Genomic DNA, 17,468 nt, shown 5'->3' with positions numbered 1-17,468 from the left:
TGTACTTCAGTGCAGTATTTGACTGAATGTGCTTTGTTAATTCCCATTTGTGATTAGATGCTGAAATCTGGGATAACAGCTATCCCAGGGTCTTGAGACCCGCTACTGGACTGAAAAACAGCATCTTCCTTCAGCCTGCCTCCGAGCACTGCAGTTGGTAAGCACATTTTTTCACAATTCTTTCAGTTTCTTGCTACACATCCCTCTGTGTGCATCTCTTTTCCTTCCTCTCAGCTGTGCATGGGAAACTGAGCGCCCTGATCGCGGTTGCTTTAACATGCAAACCTTCCATCGTGGCAGCGTGGCATCTCTGGCCCATGTGCAGCCAACTGTCTACTGCAGAGAGCCCAGCAAGAAGCCATGGTTGACAGAGTACCAAGAGAACTACACCGCTATGGTAAGGAGAGGGTAGAGAGGACGACCAAGTGTGTGCGTGTGTGTGACGATCACTCAACTCCGGCCCTGTCCATTGGGGGCCCAGCCTAAGATCCAAAAGAGTGACTTTCACCTCCATCCTCCTCATCATCAACAGATACTTCATCCTTCTCTCTGAGCCTCAAATTTTGTTTCAATACACATCAGACATGAACCAGTTTAAAGTGTCGTTTCTTCGTCCAGCCACCCACTCATTTCAGGCAGGGAGAGTTGCCACATATGAAAAACACTTCCTAACTGAGGCAGCGGTCAAGGCTCGTGTCTGTAATTCTCACTTATCTTGCCTCAGGACACAGGAGCTGAGGATGAGTCATAACACAGCGGTAAACCATCTGCTGGCAGGCACCCAAAGGAGACAGTAAAGTGTGTGCGCTTGTTGTCATCCTCCTGCTGGAAAGAGCTTTAAATGCACACGCGGCAGTGCAGTGGTGGAAGAAGTACTCAGATTCTTAACTTCTGCAAGTAAAAGTTCTGCATTTAAAAATATACCCAGGTAGAGTATTAGTATTATCAAAACAAAACTGTACTTAATGCATCAAAGGTCAAAGTACTCATCATGCAAAATGGTCCCTTCGCTGTTAGAAAAGGTTAAATAAGCATTAGATGAAGCTCTAAAGTTTATCTTAACACATTTTCAACCATATTATTGTATATTTAATCAAAAACAAAAACAGCTTTTCCAATGGTAACACGGTCTGAAAATGGGAAAGTGAGTCGCATCCACAAGTGCCTGGATCGTATGGAAGATTTAAAGCGTCTTAATAAAAACAAATCAAAGAAATACAGTGAAATACAATGTGTCAGTATTGAGTTTACTACAGTAGAAAACTTTGACTTGGTCATGAAAGGTAACTCCATGACAAGCCTGCATCATTAAGGCTAATGTTAAGCTAACTAGCAGGGGCTAATTTTAAGGCTGCTGCCGTGGCTGTAGCTAGCTGTGATTAGACGATGGACTCGAGACTTTGCCTTCACTGTGATTATGGCGATGGTTGTTACTGTGGCTGCAATGATTAGCAAGGCTGTGATGCACAGATTACTCATGTGTAACACTAACTACATGGACATGGTTGAGTTAGCTTAGCATTGCGGTGAAGAATGGGAGTGTCTGGTTTTGGGTGCCAGTGTCACAGCTGCTGTAAAGAGCAGCCAGCCTGACGCAAATCACAGTCATAGCAATAACCACGTAGCTACAGCTTGTGCCACAGCCACACCAATAAATACAACCAAAGCCACAGCAAAGCGCCCACTCGCAGTCAGTGGCTTTGGCTACAGACAGAGCTCATCTTTCCGCCTTAAATGCACTCTTCAGATTAGCACATAAATATCAAAACTGACTGTTTCTTGACTGCTCCAAAAAGTTAAGAGTCCAACGTGGCTCAGCGCTGTTTCAAGTCTGTGCTTTGACCACACGGCTGTTGCCAGAGATTCAGTTGCAGCCTACATTTCTATATCAACATGCTGAGCAGGGTGCTGTGAAAATATGAAGAAAATAAGACCTCTCTCTGGATGCAGTTTTTTATTATTTATTATTGGAGAAAATTAATATTTCTCTGGCTGTATGAAATCAGTCCTGTTCTTTGCTTTGGAGAGAATCTGCTATGATGACCTTAAAGGTCACATCTCTGCCTCTGCACACTGGGGTGGTTTGCAGCCAAAATGTGGTGCCGCCAGGGTGAAAGTCTCTCACTTCACCAGTTCTTAATTGCTAACACAGGTGTTTACAGTCTGAGGCGCCTTCATTCAGGGAGGTCAGTGCTGCACCCATCCACTGAGCTGTCCTCCCGCTTCCTCTTTCTCTGAGGCGCTGCCTGTTCCACCCTCTCCTCTTCCACGATGGGAAAGTAGCACAACACTGATAACACAAGATAAAAATGGCTAATGTTTAACTTTGCATGGGTAACATGTGCATGTTGGCACCTCCAGCTGAAGAGGTCCATGTCATTTTGGTGTCCTAGAATATCACTATGTGCTCATTTCCTGTATACTTATGTCTCTGGAGCCTTTGCTCGTGCATTGTGCTCATGAATGAGGAAACTAAGCTTGATGACAAGGAAGTAAGGATGGCCGTGCAAGAGCTCAAGCACACAAAAAAAGAGACTGATATACATTTCCAAAACGTAACGAAAGACTAACGCAGGGTATTTGTCTTTAACATCTTTATTTGTCTTTTTTCATTATTTTTATTTGTATTGAAATTCATACTCTGTGTCTTCTGGACCTCTTAACGGCTTGTCATCTAATTCATCTAAACAAAATCACCAAAAATGATTTCATGTTGTACAATCCACCTGGCGGACATTCCTATTGGCTTCACCAGGGTGCCATTCCACAGCTGTGGTCCAACACTGTGCGAGGAAGTTCCACTTTAACCGTGTTTCTGCTGTGCGCTTTAAGAAAAAACACTTGAGCGCCAGTGAGGCTGAAAACTGGAAAAGCTGCATGGATGTAACAAAGTGCTTTCACCTGTCAGACACTCCGATGAAGTACAAGTACCCAAGTGTTTCCTTAACACAAATACAGTCAAATACACGAGACATTATTAATACCACAAATAAACAGGGCATTAAGAAGATTACTGCTTAGTTCACTTGATTTTCCCTTATGACAACACTGCCTCTGCATTTTCAAGCCAAGATGGCTGAGAACTAGAAAAACAGACTCGATTCATGATAGCTGTTGATAAGAATCTGGGTTTCCGGAAAAGCATCTTCACATATACAACTTCTTCCTATTGGCTCACAACTTATCGGAGGTTAGTCTCGCACTAAGGGGCGATGCCTCGGGAAAGCCAGACCACAACACAGATTTATGGTTAAAACGAAGAACTTCCCCAAAAGAAGCCAACCTACAAAGAGAAGAACCACAAGGAGGCGACGCTGTCAGCCACATGATCCATACTGCTTTATTCTGATTGGCCATGACAATACTGTCTCCTTGCGTTTCCTCCTGCAGACAGGACTGAATGGACACCACAGGTTACTGTACCCAGTAGAGACACAAAATGCCTCATCCTCAAAACATGAAGGAAAAAAATAAAAAAAGAAAAGAGAGGAGGAGAGGCTATTTGAAAACCTGATTTGGATATGGACACTTGATCTGACGCCGGACAAGCCATGTTGTTCGGCAGAGAGAGACAGTGGCACAGTTCCAGACCAAATACTCCCCTGTAACAAGGTTGTTCACTACACCCAATGAATCCAAATTGAACTTAAGTATGCAGCCAAACAAAAAAAATGCCGATGAATGGGTTTTTTAAAGGTTCAAAAAGCTCCGACCTTCCCTCTATAGTAACATTTCTTCTTGCTAAACTCAACTTGATGTGTGACTGAGAAACTCACTCCCTTGTTCTACTAAGCTGGACAAAACATAAACATGGACTTCCACATAAATTGGGAAAATAATTTCATATCCATGATTACACCTGTCCATGTCTGTTAAGATCACTTCAAAAACAAGCGTGCGGGGAGGGAGGGGGTCTGTATTTGGTTTGGAACGGAGCCTCTGCAGATAGAAATAAGAACCCGCATTTCTAGATGAGCAAGATCTGCGATGTCACGGGGAGCTTGTGGCGTCACAGGAGCAAACGTTAGCGGGTATGACTGACCGTGGTGACTCTACAGAGCAGCGGCAGACACCCATCAAGTCCCCTGAAACGTTAGTCGCTTTCTACCCTGTCGTGGAAACCCTCAAACTATTGCTGATGTTTTTCAAATCACAAATTAACAAGTACATGAAGTGATTTTTAAAGATAACTTTTGGTTTTAAAGTTTCGTCCTGGCGTCACTTCTTGGTAGCTGCCTATGTTCCAAGGGGACATCAATGAGATCTGCGTACCCTAAATGTCAACAATGTCATCTGAAATGCAATGATGAGCTAGCGCCCGCAGTAGGGCAGTGCTGGTATTACACCCACCCCCCACCCCTGTTCCCCATGTCCCTCAGTTTACAAGAAACAAACAGGAAAAAAAAAAAAAGATTAAAGAAACAAGAAAAGAAAAAGAAATCCCCCCACCCCCCAACTGGGCCTGCCAGCACGCCACTGACTTCAATTGTGTACATGTGTGTATAAGTGTGTGTGAGAATCAGTGTGTGCGCGGTCGTGGCCGCCAGAGTCTCTGAGAATACGTGAGGACTGGTGTGTGTACGTGTGTCTGTGTTAGTATGTTTGTGTGTGTGTGTGGAGGCTCCATGGGGGTGAGGGGGACTCCTAGTATTTCTTCCCCGGGACGAACTCCTTCGCTTCAGGATTCAAGATGCTCTTCCTCTGCAGGGAAACACAAAGTAAAAAGAGTAAAAACATACTCATTATAACCAAAACATCATGATCCATTTCCAAGAGAGCTTAAAAAAAATAATCTGTTGTGAAATCAGACGCATCTCTGACTCACCGCCACTTCCTCCAGGTTGCTGTGGTGATCGTTGACGGACAGGCCGTTCAGCTGCTGCTGCAGCTGCCCCACCCCCTGGTTGTTGAGGTCACGCGAAGGGATGAACCAATCCTGGTCCTCCTCCTCCAGCATTTCCTGGAAGCAGCGCTCCAAGAACTCCTGCTCCAACAGCTCCTCTTCCACCTGGAAGATGAAGAGGGAAAGAAAGTGAGAGACGAACGACGAGGTGCAGGGGGACCGACGAGAACCCTCCACCTACCTGCGTGACAAGTGAAATCTCAGTAATTGGGGGCATTAAAACACATGACTCATCCAGGCAAGCAAGAGAAAAAGGCTTGAGGGGGAGAGATACAGAGAGCTCAAAGGGGCGCTGAATACTGGAACAAGATTGATTTGAAAAAAAAAATTCGACATATAAAACACGAATCATGAAGCTCAAATTATTAAGATTTGGTCCAAATAACCTCAAATTCACAAGGCAGAAAAAGGATGGAGGGGTGAGGAATGAAGGACCAATCAAGAACACAATCTGATGCAGGAAAGCAGAGACCTTAATATCGCCATAGATTTTTAACACCTGGCAAGCTCTGCATTAATAAAAATGAAAGAGGCCGTGTTGGTGTGGGCATGCTGCTGCAGGTACTGCTGAGGAGATCCAGGGAGGGGGGCCCCGGGGCACCAAGCATGAAGAACAGCAGCGTCCCCAGTTCAGCTCTGGCTGTACGCAGTCCCCCAATCTCTCCACTCTCAGAGTGGCCATAAAAATACTTAAACTAGCCCAACTTCAGTAAGAGTAAAATGAGTTTAAAGGCTCTTTAAGACTGAACACTGCAGAGCAGGTTACAGTCCAAAGGGACAGGCTTTCAGAAAAACCCTGGCCGACACTGGATTTTAGAGACAGATACAGACGTTCAAGGCTCAAAAAAACTAAACAACTACTTATCTGTTGCTATCATTTTTCTAATAAACACAAAATAAAGATCTATTACGTGTGTTCTTTTGTCCTACATATGGACCCAGTGGGACATTTAACGGTGCAAAATAAAACATGTCAGTGCTCCCTGGTGGACAAACCATGTAATGGAGACACAGTTTCTAATAGACCTTCAACATATCCTTGATTGGCCGACACGGGTGAATGATGCTGCATTGCGTTGCAGCTAAAGCTGAGTCAGAGTTTAACTTTTAGGCAAGGACACGGTGTCCCTAAAATCTGTTCAACTATAGAATTAAAAGTATTATGTGTATAAGACATTGAGTATGAGCACACACCTGTCTGTTATACTCCTCCTCATTCTCCATCCACATGTACTCAGCGAATGGGTTGGCGTCATTGCCCTCTCCTGCGTGCCCATTGGCCACTGGCTCCTTCCCCTCCTTGCCTGGAGCTCCTCCTCCCGGTGTCTTGGCCACCTCCGGACCACTCATCTCAGCCGGCTCTGTGCGAGAAGACGGTTGCATAATAATAATTAGAAAACTGGTCAAGATGCAAAAACAGAAACACAAAAACTGGTCATTAAACTTCAGCTCAAAACTTCACACATAAATGGCTTCCCAAAAACCAAATCAAAGACCATGCAAACTTCATTTTCTTCCTTGAAATGCAATAACTTTGACTCCTCCTGTTCATTAGCCCCCAGCTGGGTCTTACTGACTGTTAACTTCCCATGATCTCGACTGAATCGAGGCTCCAGCGTCGCAGCCCGGGATCCAAATTGAACAAATTTTCAGCATCTCAATTACATTGTAGCTACAGCTGGAGAACTGCTCCCACGGGTAGAAAAGTGTTCATCGAGCCTCACGGCTCATAAACAATAAAACCATCAAAGAACAATTTTCCGTATCTCATGATCTGAATAAGAAACAGGCTGAAAACAGCAACAGCAGCTGGGACTGATCCCAGTCTCCAAAACTGCTCTGTGATATCTAAAAATGTTCTCACTGCAAATACCCAAATGAGTCTGAAGGCTTAATAGCCGCTGACATTTTACGACCGCAATCAATAGTTTTTCAGCTTGTTGAACTGTGGCGCTACGCTAAAAGGCTACAGTGCGTTATTATTAGATGGGAGAACCCACAGGCCCAGACTGACATCATGAAGAGACACAGCAACACTCACAGGCAAACAAACGTCCAGGGTGTTAGGTCGGCCTGCGCTTATAAGAAGAGAAAATACAGCAACAATGTCAGCTCACCCACTTCCATACAAAGTTAAGCTTCGGTGTGAGGAGCAAAACAATGGAGTCAAGTAAGCTTTAAATCTATGGCAAGGAAACCAGGAAATGTAAAAGAAAAGCACAAGTTAAAAAACCGTTAAAGAGCATGTCAGTGAGTCATCTTGCTTAATGCTGCTGCATGTTGCAACGCAGACGCTGCAGGTGTAACATGCATATCTGTCCTGCTGCTTTCAGGTGGCTGAGGTTTATTAAAAAGACGGAAAATAGAGTGAAAAAAGAGAAAGAATCAATGTTTGGCTTGGGTACAGACGCCTCACTGGCAGTCTGGCCACGCTGCTGTTAAATTAGTACTTTTGATGTTGAGCTTCATGTGCCGATTGCTGAGGCTTTAATTTTAGAGAGTACTTATGTTATTTAGGGATATTCTGTACTTTCGGCACATTTCATCTTGTACTTTCTGCTGCTCCGACTTTCAAGACAGGAAAAACGCTGAGTGACGCTGCGCTGAAAGCAAACCTGGTCGTCAGCCCTCTCAGTACAAAGAGCCAGCTTCATCTCCCAGCTTCATGTCAGAACTTCCATCTTGTCACACTTCTTCTCTAACCCTTGCACCATTTTTCTGACACTGGGTGTTAAAATACCTTTCTGCCACACGTGAAAACCTTGCATACAGGAAGTAGACCTTGCAACCAGAATAATACCATCAAAATTACCGTATCGGAAGTATACTACACTTAATAATGAAAAAATAGCAACCATACAGGATTGTGCATCCGTACTTGGGCGACACTGAACTCCTGCTCTCATAATAAATGCCCACTATAATGACATAATCCTCAGACTGCCAGCCAGCTCCAACAGACTTGTCATGACTCAACTGCAGCCTCGCAGTGGAGAGAGAAAAGATGATCTCAACCGAGCCGTGCCCACAGCCTCAGGGTCAGCCAGATGCAGACACACCATTGCGATGTTTGACTTGCGAGGGCCAACTTGTTTCCTTAAACTCCCAGCAGCTGCACCCTCCCAATTTCCACATACAGGACACAACGCTACCTTGACGTCTATACCTGCTGTCCACATGTAACAAATACATGAGCGTAGCGTGACCCCAAGACAGATAGCCGTTCACTGTACACAGTGACAGTATGGACATGGTGTCCTTCAGAGGAGTTCAAACAAACATGTGTAATCTAAGTAGGTTAGTAGACTGAGAGGAGGTGTGTCAGCCTGGCTCAAAGCTGGAGTCTCTATGGTCAATGATAAAGCTATCTAATTATGCAGTGTACAGATTTACACAGGATGTTAGCTACGGAGGCAAATAATAATCAGGGCAGGAGAGAGTGAAAGGGTCAGAAAGGACCTTCTGCAGGAGAAAACGACAGGCCTACATTCAGCTCTGCACTAGCTGAGCAAGGCAGCAGTATGTTCAGTGTTCGAAGCCTGCGTGTGTGACTGTGCCACTGCGTTCAAATTAAATTTTACTGGAGGCTATAGAGTGCAACAGAACAACGCAGACTTTGAACATCAATTACCAAAGTTCACCAAACACTTAAGGTGTGTTTAATTCCATACATCAGACATAGAAGTAGGAGCGAACAAAGCAGACAACAGTGAAGTTCACCTACGATGTCCATCAACAAGACTAAAGACATGCATTGATCTTAAGTGACTGTTCAAGTCATTTATCAAGCAAAAATGCCAAACAAATTTCAGGGTCCAGCCTCTCAAGTTTGAGGACTTGCTCCTGGGTTTTGGACTGGTGGTTCAACAAAACAAGCAACTTGAAGATACTGCTTTTGGTCTGTGTGGCAATTATCACAAGTTTTTGATGTTCTACAGATTAAATAAAAAAGTAGATTGAGAAAAATAATCCTAAGACTAAAGAGTATCATGTGAATCTCAGCCATAAGGGTCAGCCTCTAGCAGTTGTTAAGAATCACTGTGATCATGCCTCGATTCAGGCGACACACGAGTGCCTGATGGTTGATCCAGCATGAATAAGGAAAAGTGGAGACAGCGAGTACTGTGCCATTATGTACTGCATGTAGCACTTAACATGCTCATGTTGCGTAACCACGTGTTGGTCACCATGTTTCATTTAGTTACCCGAGCATCCTCCATGCCTGCGAGCAGAATGTGATTCAATCAGATTTGATGAGGTTGAAGGATAAACAGTGGAGAGAAAGAAATGCTGCTCTGCCACTGGACTACACAGAAAGCGTCAAAATTAAGAGAAAATTTTTAAAAATTGCTAATAATTGAGCTCCAGTTCTGGGTCAGTCGCCGTATGTTGTGATCTGAAAGACCTCGAGCTGCATTCCAGTTGTAGTGACGTCAACTCGTTCTGACTGGATGCTCCTGATGACTAACCTCCACATCACCGCCATACGTAGTATTTCTAGGCTCAAATGAAGCCTCCCTCTTGTTGAAGGCCAATAACGAAGGTCAATTTTGCTGCTTTGATTATGTATTCCTTCATTGCTTTTCCTTATCATTAATCCTACATTTTCCTATCTTATATTGAATTAATGTAAATTGGAGGTGGACTTCTGTTAAAAGGGAGAAAAACAGCCCCATAGTTCGCTATTAAAACATGTGGCAACTATTTTGGTAATGTACCAATCCTGTAAGTCATTTATCAAGCTAAGACAAACCTTCACTGGTTCCAGCAGCTTGTGTGAAACTGTAAAATCAGTGTTTTGGTGTCTTGGACGGTCAGTCTGACAAAGACATTTAAAAAAAAAAACACATTGTCCTCTGAGAAAAGCCACTTTACAAACTAAAATCTAAAATCCTCTGCAAAAATTTTAATCATTTCTAAGATTTAAATAGCAAAAAAAAAAAAAAGCCAAATATCTAGAGATTAAACATTACAAGAAAGGAGGATTTGCTGTTTCAGTGTACCTTAAATATTTTTGATTTGGTTGGACAAAGACAACAAGCAATATGACTGTATCAGGGAAACTGTGCTGGCCATTTTCCCACACACACTGGCGTTTTATAAATAATCAGTCAAGGAAATCAACATCAAATTACCTGTTCGATTAAATATTAAATTAGAAAAACCATAAAAGTAAGCTACAGAAAATATTTACAGAATCACCTCAGAGTCAACTAATTCATCCTCTTCATTCACTGATTTATGAAACAGCTGAAATGACCGGAACAACAAAATATGTGTCTATGCAAACAGCATAAAAAAGGAAAATGATTAAAACGGTCAAAAAATTAAACTCAACACGTGAAAAGGTCTGCTAATGAGTCTGTTTTAATGTATTTGTTGATTTCTTAAAGAAACCCTGATATTTTGAGGACCTGCATGTGGGGAAAAAAAAATAAAATCTCAAACAAAGCTCCGATCTGCGGAGCGACAAGCAGTATGGACCCGAGGAAATACGTTAAAATACGTTTGAATGACTCCATGAACGGCGTATAAAAGACGGTTTGACATGAACAGAATAAAGCGCTACATAACAGCTTATGTAATGTGACAGTCTGTGAGCTGGATGTAACAGGAGCTGTGTCGTAGTGGCTTATAGCCTGCTAACGCCTTCGGAGAGCTAACCCAGGTGTCCAGGCCTACCTGGGAAGTTGGTAAATGGATTGGACGGTGTTAGCCGAGGTATAGCTAAGTGGCTAGTTTACGGTGGTACGCTACAGATGCACATCGCCGTGCTGTCAATGAGCGGGCCTAAGGTGAACGCTATCCCAGCAACAACAAAGGGTAGAGAGCTGGAGGGCTGAAAACACTTATTTTCACCAAGTCGCGATGTGGGTTTGTGTGAAAACGGCTTAAACGCACACAAAGCACCGAATGAAACATACACGGTCGGCTATTACAACACATAAACAATGCGCCGAGGTCAAGCTCCATTCCCGTTTGGATGCTTGAGGCTAAACAAAGTCGGCTGCTCTGCTATCAGCTAGCACGCTGCTACAGCATGGCAGCGTTAGTGAAGCAGGTCAACAAAACAAGCCATTACCACTGCTTTACACACACGAGACGAACCGTCAGAATTCAAGGTTTTAAGGGTTAAAGTTACCTGGCATTGTGCTCTCGCTGTTCGCTTTAAAGTGTAACGTTACACAAAGTTATTGCAACTACACAGCGAGGACTGCGTGCTCGTCGATTCTCCAGTGGGGATTACTCTCTGCTGCGATGCAACGTAGCTCAAGTTAGCTAAATCCTGTTAGCCACCTTGCTAACGTTAGAAAGCTGGGTCGGTCACGTGGTTCGGTGCTGCATTGGCGTACTATCAGAAATGTGGAAAAACAGTTTTCACGTGAATATGATGCGAAAAATGTCTGTCACAATTTACCACAATTCAAGACAACACTAGTAGACTGTGTAACATGCGTCAAGGCTGAGTACTTACTGCAGCAGCCCAGGTTAGACTCCCTTACTGCATGTCTGTCATCCATTCTCTTTCCCTTGCATTCCCTGACTCTCTCCAGCTGTAATTATCACAAAAAAAGCCAAAATACCAAACCTCTAACTTGTTCTGTTTACAATTATATAAAACATAAAAAGACAGAAAATCACATCTGTGTTGCTGGAACAAAAGAACATTGCCATTTTTGCTTGATAAATAACTTTGACCGTTGATTCCACGATCAATTGTTTCAGCTCTAGTTTTGAGTAAAATTGTTATTGAAGCTTTTTTTTTTTTTTACAGATACAGCATGAAGAGTTTGGTCTCATGTAATCCAAAAACATCAATACTACTGATACTGTGATAGTGGTGTCAACCACATCCACCAGCCCTATTTCAGATGTCCGAATTCACCTGAATATTGGCAGGCAACAATATCGAGAACATGCTGATTTCTATTTGAAGGATGGACAGCATTTACAAAAGTATTAGTACGTCGGTATGCAGGAGGACAGTGCATGTGCAGAGCAAATAAAACTAACTGATGGTTGTTTATTGTGCAGAAAATATTTGCAGCAATGCACAGAAACAGACATGGCCCGGATATGCAACCAGATGGTTATATCCCAACACAGTATTTCCATTCCTATTCCCCCCAGAGGCTAATAGCATGTGATTGAATGATGGATCCAAGATTGAAAATGCTCCAGCTCTTACGTGCTCTGAGCAGAAAAAAACACTTTAAATCATCAACCCTCTTTCCTCTGCTGTCCGTTCTGATGAAAGTGAAGGACCAAATATGGGTAGTTTTTTTGTTTGTTGTTCTATCAAGAACAAACTTCACAACACAAATAAACACCACCAGGCTGGAAGTGTTATAGCCTGTAATAGATGGTCTATTTCTTTCTTCTGTGGTGAGAAGTTATTAATGTCATTAGTCCTTACAATCAGAGAAGAAAAGCTATAATGTTATTTTACTTAGTGCACCATGTTTATATCAAAGAGGGTAGGCTGAATATGAGAAACACCTCTCATACACGTCATTTTAACAGCATCACAAACTACATCCTCCAAAATGGCCATAAACTTGAATCAATTCCTCGCTGAAGCAGTTTCAACAAAAAGATGAACATTAAAGCCTTCATGAGGGTAGGACTGATTTTAATGATGTTGTATTATATTTCATTAGTGCTGCAGCTACAGCTATTTTCATTGATTTCCTGTTTTTAAAATGCCACAGCAGTGAAAAATGCCCATCACAAGCTCCTACAGCTCGAGCTAACATCCTCAACTTGCTTGTTTTGTCCAACCAACAGACAAAAAAACCCAAATATTAATTTGTCAAGCAGCATATCCTCATATGTGACAACCAGAGCCACTTAGTGCTTTGCATTTTAACATCAAAATGACTTCAACAATAAATAAATCATCAAAATTTTGCCAGTAAATTCCCTTTGAATCCATTAACTCATTGGCTCCTGGTGTGGGGGTTAGGGGCCCCCACTGGGTCACGTGGTAAATGTGATGTACAAAATATTTAGGAGTAGTAAATAAAGTCTTCAACATCCGTTTTGGTTGGGATGTTCACATACAGACATATGTAACTCCACGGTCGTAAGTTAGCAAGCAAACAGGTTGATAGAGTTATAAGGCAAAAAATTTAGGAACTAATGAACTCGTGAATTTACTCGTTTCAGTGTTACACGTCACAGTAACGTTGACTTTCAAAAATCGGGGCTCAAAATGGGTACTTGAATGCAGCATGTGAACAAACATCTCTGAAGCGCCACCACACCACCGCTATACTCTCTACCAAAACACAAATGCCTGCGTGGCTTCGGAAATAAAAGTATTTCTGTAAATTAATAACAGAAAACCTAACAAGTTACACTTAAACTGACTTTTATGAGGAGGGCGAAGTGACTGTAATGATGAAGAACAAGCTTTTTAACAGCAAAGTCTGTTCGAATCAGTCTGTGTCGAGTAGCCTACGTTATCCTTCATATTACTGATCCAAGTAAAGATAAAGATCCTACATTTGAAGATCTCATATTTTCATGAAATTGACAGTGCTCAAAGGATGTACTCTATCACAATACAGCTATTTCTAACGCACGGGAAGACTTTTGAGTTGTTTTAGCACCTTTTCACAACAGTTTTTCCATCTTTTTAGACTTACATTTGAGAGCTAAAGTGGTACAACATGGTAAGTAAAGCTCGCCATGTAACTGTTAAAATTATGAAGAAATAGGCTCTTACACAGAAAATAACATAAGTATATTTTAATTGACACTATTGACAGTTAGTTTTTCTTACTGCTCTTTCTTTCTGTCTTTCTTTCTCTTTTGTAGCAAACAGCTAGCTTCTCCACCAATAACAACACTCACCACAACTTCAAGCGCAAATAGGGGGGAATCCGCAAACCAGCTGTCGAAGGGAGGGGGGCGGCTTGTTCCGGTCCCGTATGTCACAAGAAAACCCACACTGCAAAGAAAATTTCCAAAAAAAAAATCTCCAGTTCGCAAATCAAACGAGTCACTTTCGTCAGCTCGCTTGCGTTATTGGCGTAAAAACGGAGAAATCCACCGTTTCTTTGGCTCGACGTCGAGGTGGGAAAACGTTGTGTCGTGAAGCGTTTGTCCAGCTGCACACTCCAGCCATTGGTTGGAATCTACGTCAGTCAAGCCTTCCTAGGGATTCTATTGGTCCAGACGACGGAACGCCCCACCCCACCTCTCCATTCACGTAGGTAAACAAAACATAACCCATTTTTCTTGTTGCCCTTTTTGTAATCAATATAAGCAGTTAATATTTGACAACGTGGCTGAACTAAGTAGATCTGACCTTCCTTTAACAGACGATACCGTAGCTGTGTGTTTTTTAAGGCTAATTAGGCCTGAGAAAGCGAGGGGATAAGAGGAAAGTGTAAGTACAGCAGATGAAAAAAATGATATGTGAGTGTAAGCAGTGGCTGTTCAGGGGCGGGGAGATCCTCAGCTGGGGCCCCATCTCCCACCCTTACTTTCGAGTCAAGCCTGTTTTTCCAGAAAGAGGAATATTCATTTTTATAGTCTTGAAGGATTCTTGAAATAACTTCACCACAATGAAATAAATGAGAGTTTTAAGTCACCTGAAACTATTTTTAGGCTGCCCATGTATGCTATTGTCTTCCTAAAAGTGGTTGGTTTAAGAGCACTATCAACAATATAATGCTACTGACTTTTGGTGACTAGGGTTTGATTCCCGGTCAGGGCACAGGGTATCCAATGAGGACCCTTTGGCAAGGTCCTTAATGCTGCTCACTTACCTCAGTATGAGTGAATTCACAACTATGAGAGTCATACAGGCTCAGATGGCACCCGGGTCAACAAGGTCTGCATCAGGCATTGACTATCACAACTGAGTGATAGAGAACCCCAAGCATTAAAGTACTCTGTGAAAATCTGCTTGGAGATGTGAATGCAGTACTATAAACAGAGACCAATCCACAACAGTGATTCTAGAGATGCTCGGCGATAAGATGAACAGCATGAGCAGCCACAAGGAGCAATACCCCCCATGGAGAAGGAGGCTAGAGGCCAAGATCAGTGCAACGCAGAGAGAAGTGAGTCAGTCTCCAGAAAGGTGTGAGGAAGAAAGGGACTCCCAGGAACTACCACCAACTGTTCTTAGCAGAGGCACCAGAGACAGCCAAGCAAAGACTCACAGCTCTGGCTACCCGCCTGAAGAGACACACTGGAGAAGCAGAGGCCAGGAGAATAAATGGGATGTTCTCCACCGAACCATCCAAAGTCAGCTCAACCGGTAACCATCACAATGGCAGACATCCAAGAAAGAGCGCCAGGTATGTGATCCCATCCAACTACTGGCCAATATTAACTGATGGAAAGGAAGTTCAATATAGACTACTAATGATAAAATTGTCATACAAATTGAGCAACAACATACACCCTAGCAGTAAAAAAACAGAGTTGTAACAGAGAATTTTTAATGTCCAGACAGATTTTTTTTTCCAGATGGTTAGAAGAGTTTTTGAGACTTGAAGAAATACCTTCAGAAATGCAGTCTGTACTCTTCAACAACGCTCTGGTCACCGGGTGTTTGCATTTCATGCAAGCAGAAGTGTTGCTCTTTGACTTAAACATATTCATAATGCATGACAAGCACAAACCAGGGTGAAGGTGAGGTTACAAAATGGCACCAGAATATCACTTTATGCCGTGATGTTGTGAGAAGAAAGGTTATGTTATTGGTTTTTGTGCAGAAAAGAGTCAGAATGAGCCCCTTATAATTTATTTATAATATATATATGTATATATATATGTGTGTGTGTGTGTGTGTGTGTGTGTGTGTGTGTGTGTGTATATATATATATATATACTCTGGAGGATTTTGTCATAATGATTAAAAAATAAATTAACAGAAAACAATTTCTATGTATTTCCATTTAAACGTGCCCTGCCACTGGTTAAATAATACAGTTTTAACCTAAAGGTGAAGATAAGTCATATTATTAAGCCACAGCAAAACAACACGATGAGAGACGCTGAGGCTGTGTTATTTATCCAAGTCCATTGTCTTCATTCAGATGCTGCCATGTTACATTTCTCAGTGACTATTTTGTTTTTTGCTTTGATCAAAGCCAAAAACTAGAGAGAATATTTTTTAGTAATGATACCAGTTCTGAATCAGAAACACTGTCTGGCATAAATATGATGATGACAGTGAAATGTGCTGTGTTGGTGTACACAGAGAGAGATTTGATGTTTCAGACTCGCCGTGGAAAAGTTTACATTTCTGGGTTCCATTTCTTAATCACAGGTTGTGTTCTGAAAATAGCCATTAATGTATTGACTTAATAGGCTTAATAGCTTTTAGGCACTTAAACACACGTAACTGCAACATCTTATTAAAAGAATCAAGGCGTCATTTGTGTTACATTTTCCAAATACTCACTCAGCCTCTGTGCCAAATACATCATGATGAATGAGGTGAAGCTAACAATACGTGATTACGTCTTTGACCTGGATCAACACAGCCGTCCTCTGTGGTGGAATCATCTCATGCACTTGTGAGAGGAGTTGGTGAAGAGGGTGCATTACCCTAAAGTTACAGCGGAGGGCGACTGTAACACGCAGTGGGCAGTATAGTGCGTCCACTAGCAGGAACATCATCAATATGTTGATGTGGATTGAAGTTGTGTAGCTTTAGCTAAGGAAGTAAATACTGCATCCTGATCCCACTCCCACCCTCACAACCACCGAGGTTAAAGGGCCTTCAACACCATGTCTGAACCTGCTTCTCTGCAGTCCATCTTTGACTCCTGGTTGTCTTTAACTGCTTTTCTCACACGGACTACAACAGGAGCAAAGTTACTGAAGTTACAACAGGGCAGGGAGGAAGTTTTTTTATTTGAAGGCACATGAGAATAACCTGTTTTGTTCTTGTTAGCTCACCAGCTTCATCAGCACACAAAAAAATAATCAAATCAGGGTCTATTTTCTGCACAATTTCTCAAATAATGATAGGGCAATTAAATACCACATGTTGAGAGTTAAGCTTATTCAATGGGCAATGAAACCAAGTGAGTATACTGCATGTTCATCTGTGTACCACTTGCTTGGTGTTTTTATACTTAGTAGTCAGAGAAGCTTCATGTCGCTATAAATCATCACTGTAACAGATTTCCAGATTGCTACATTATTTCTGCATTGTCTCAGCTGGACGCAAGATGCATGGTTTGTGCGTATGTGTTGAGAAGGAGATGGGGACATTAAACTGTTCAAGAGCACCAGATGTTCCAGAGTGGCAGCTCAAATCTGTGTGTGTGTGTGTGTGTGTGTGTGTGTGTGTGTGTGTGTGTGTGTGTGTGTGTGTGTGTGTGTGTGTGTGTGTCTGCAGTTGATTTATCCACACTGACCTGTGATACCTCTCCTTGGGAAACATAAAGGGCTGCAGGAATGAGCAGTTTCCTTGTGATCACACACACGGACACACAAGCTGCATCCAAACAGAAAATTAGTGTAGAGTATACTTTGACGACTCTGGGTTTAACCATCTGTTCACGCTTGACAAAAGCTGTTCGTGATGGGA

At 42.5% G+C, this 17,468-nt stretch overlaps 1 protein-coding gene across 2 annotated transcripts; it reads right to left on the bottom strand.

Moving 5' to 3' along the window:
* Positions 1–2,579: 2,579 nt before the first annotated feature.
* On the bottom strand, positions 2,580–14,021 carry paip2b (poly(A) binding protein interacting protein 2B). 2 transcript variants are annotated; one of them, XM_070993156.1, is made up of 4 exons: positions 13,763–14,021; positions 6,098–6,264; positions 4,826–5,008; positions 2,580–4,701 (listed from the first exon to the last, which is right to left on the bottom strand). In XM_070993156.1, the coding sequence occupies exons 2-4, from the start codon at positions 6,251–6,253 to the stop codon at positions 4,645–4,647; spliced, it is 396 nt and encodes a 131-aa protein (XP_070849257.1). In that variant the 5' UTR covers positions 6,254–6,264; positions 13,763–14,021; the 3' UTR covers positions 2,580–4,644. The 2 variants fall into 2 exon arrangements, with proteins under 2 accessions (XP_070849257.1, XP_070849256.1); XM_070993155.1 differs by lacking the exon at positions 13,763–14,021 and adding an exon at positions 11,046–11,206.
* Between the last annotated feature and the right edge of the window lie 3,447 nt (positions 14,022–17,468).

This window comes from Chaetodon trifascialis, chromosome 23 (assembly GCF_039877785.1).
Source record: "Chaetodon trifascialis isolate fChaTrf1 chromosome 23, fChaTrf1.hap1, whole genome shotgun sequence".
In the NCBI taxonomy this organism is placed as follows: Eukaryota; Metazoa; Chordata; class Actinopteri; order Chaetodontiformes; family Chaetodontidae; genus Chaetodon; species Chaetodon trifascialis.
Note: the sequence above shows the minus strand (reverse complement) of the source record. Positions and strands in the feature narration are given on the sequence as shown.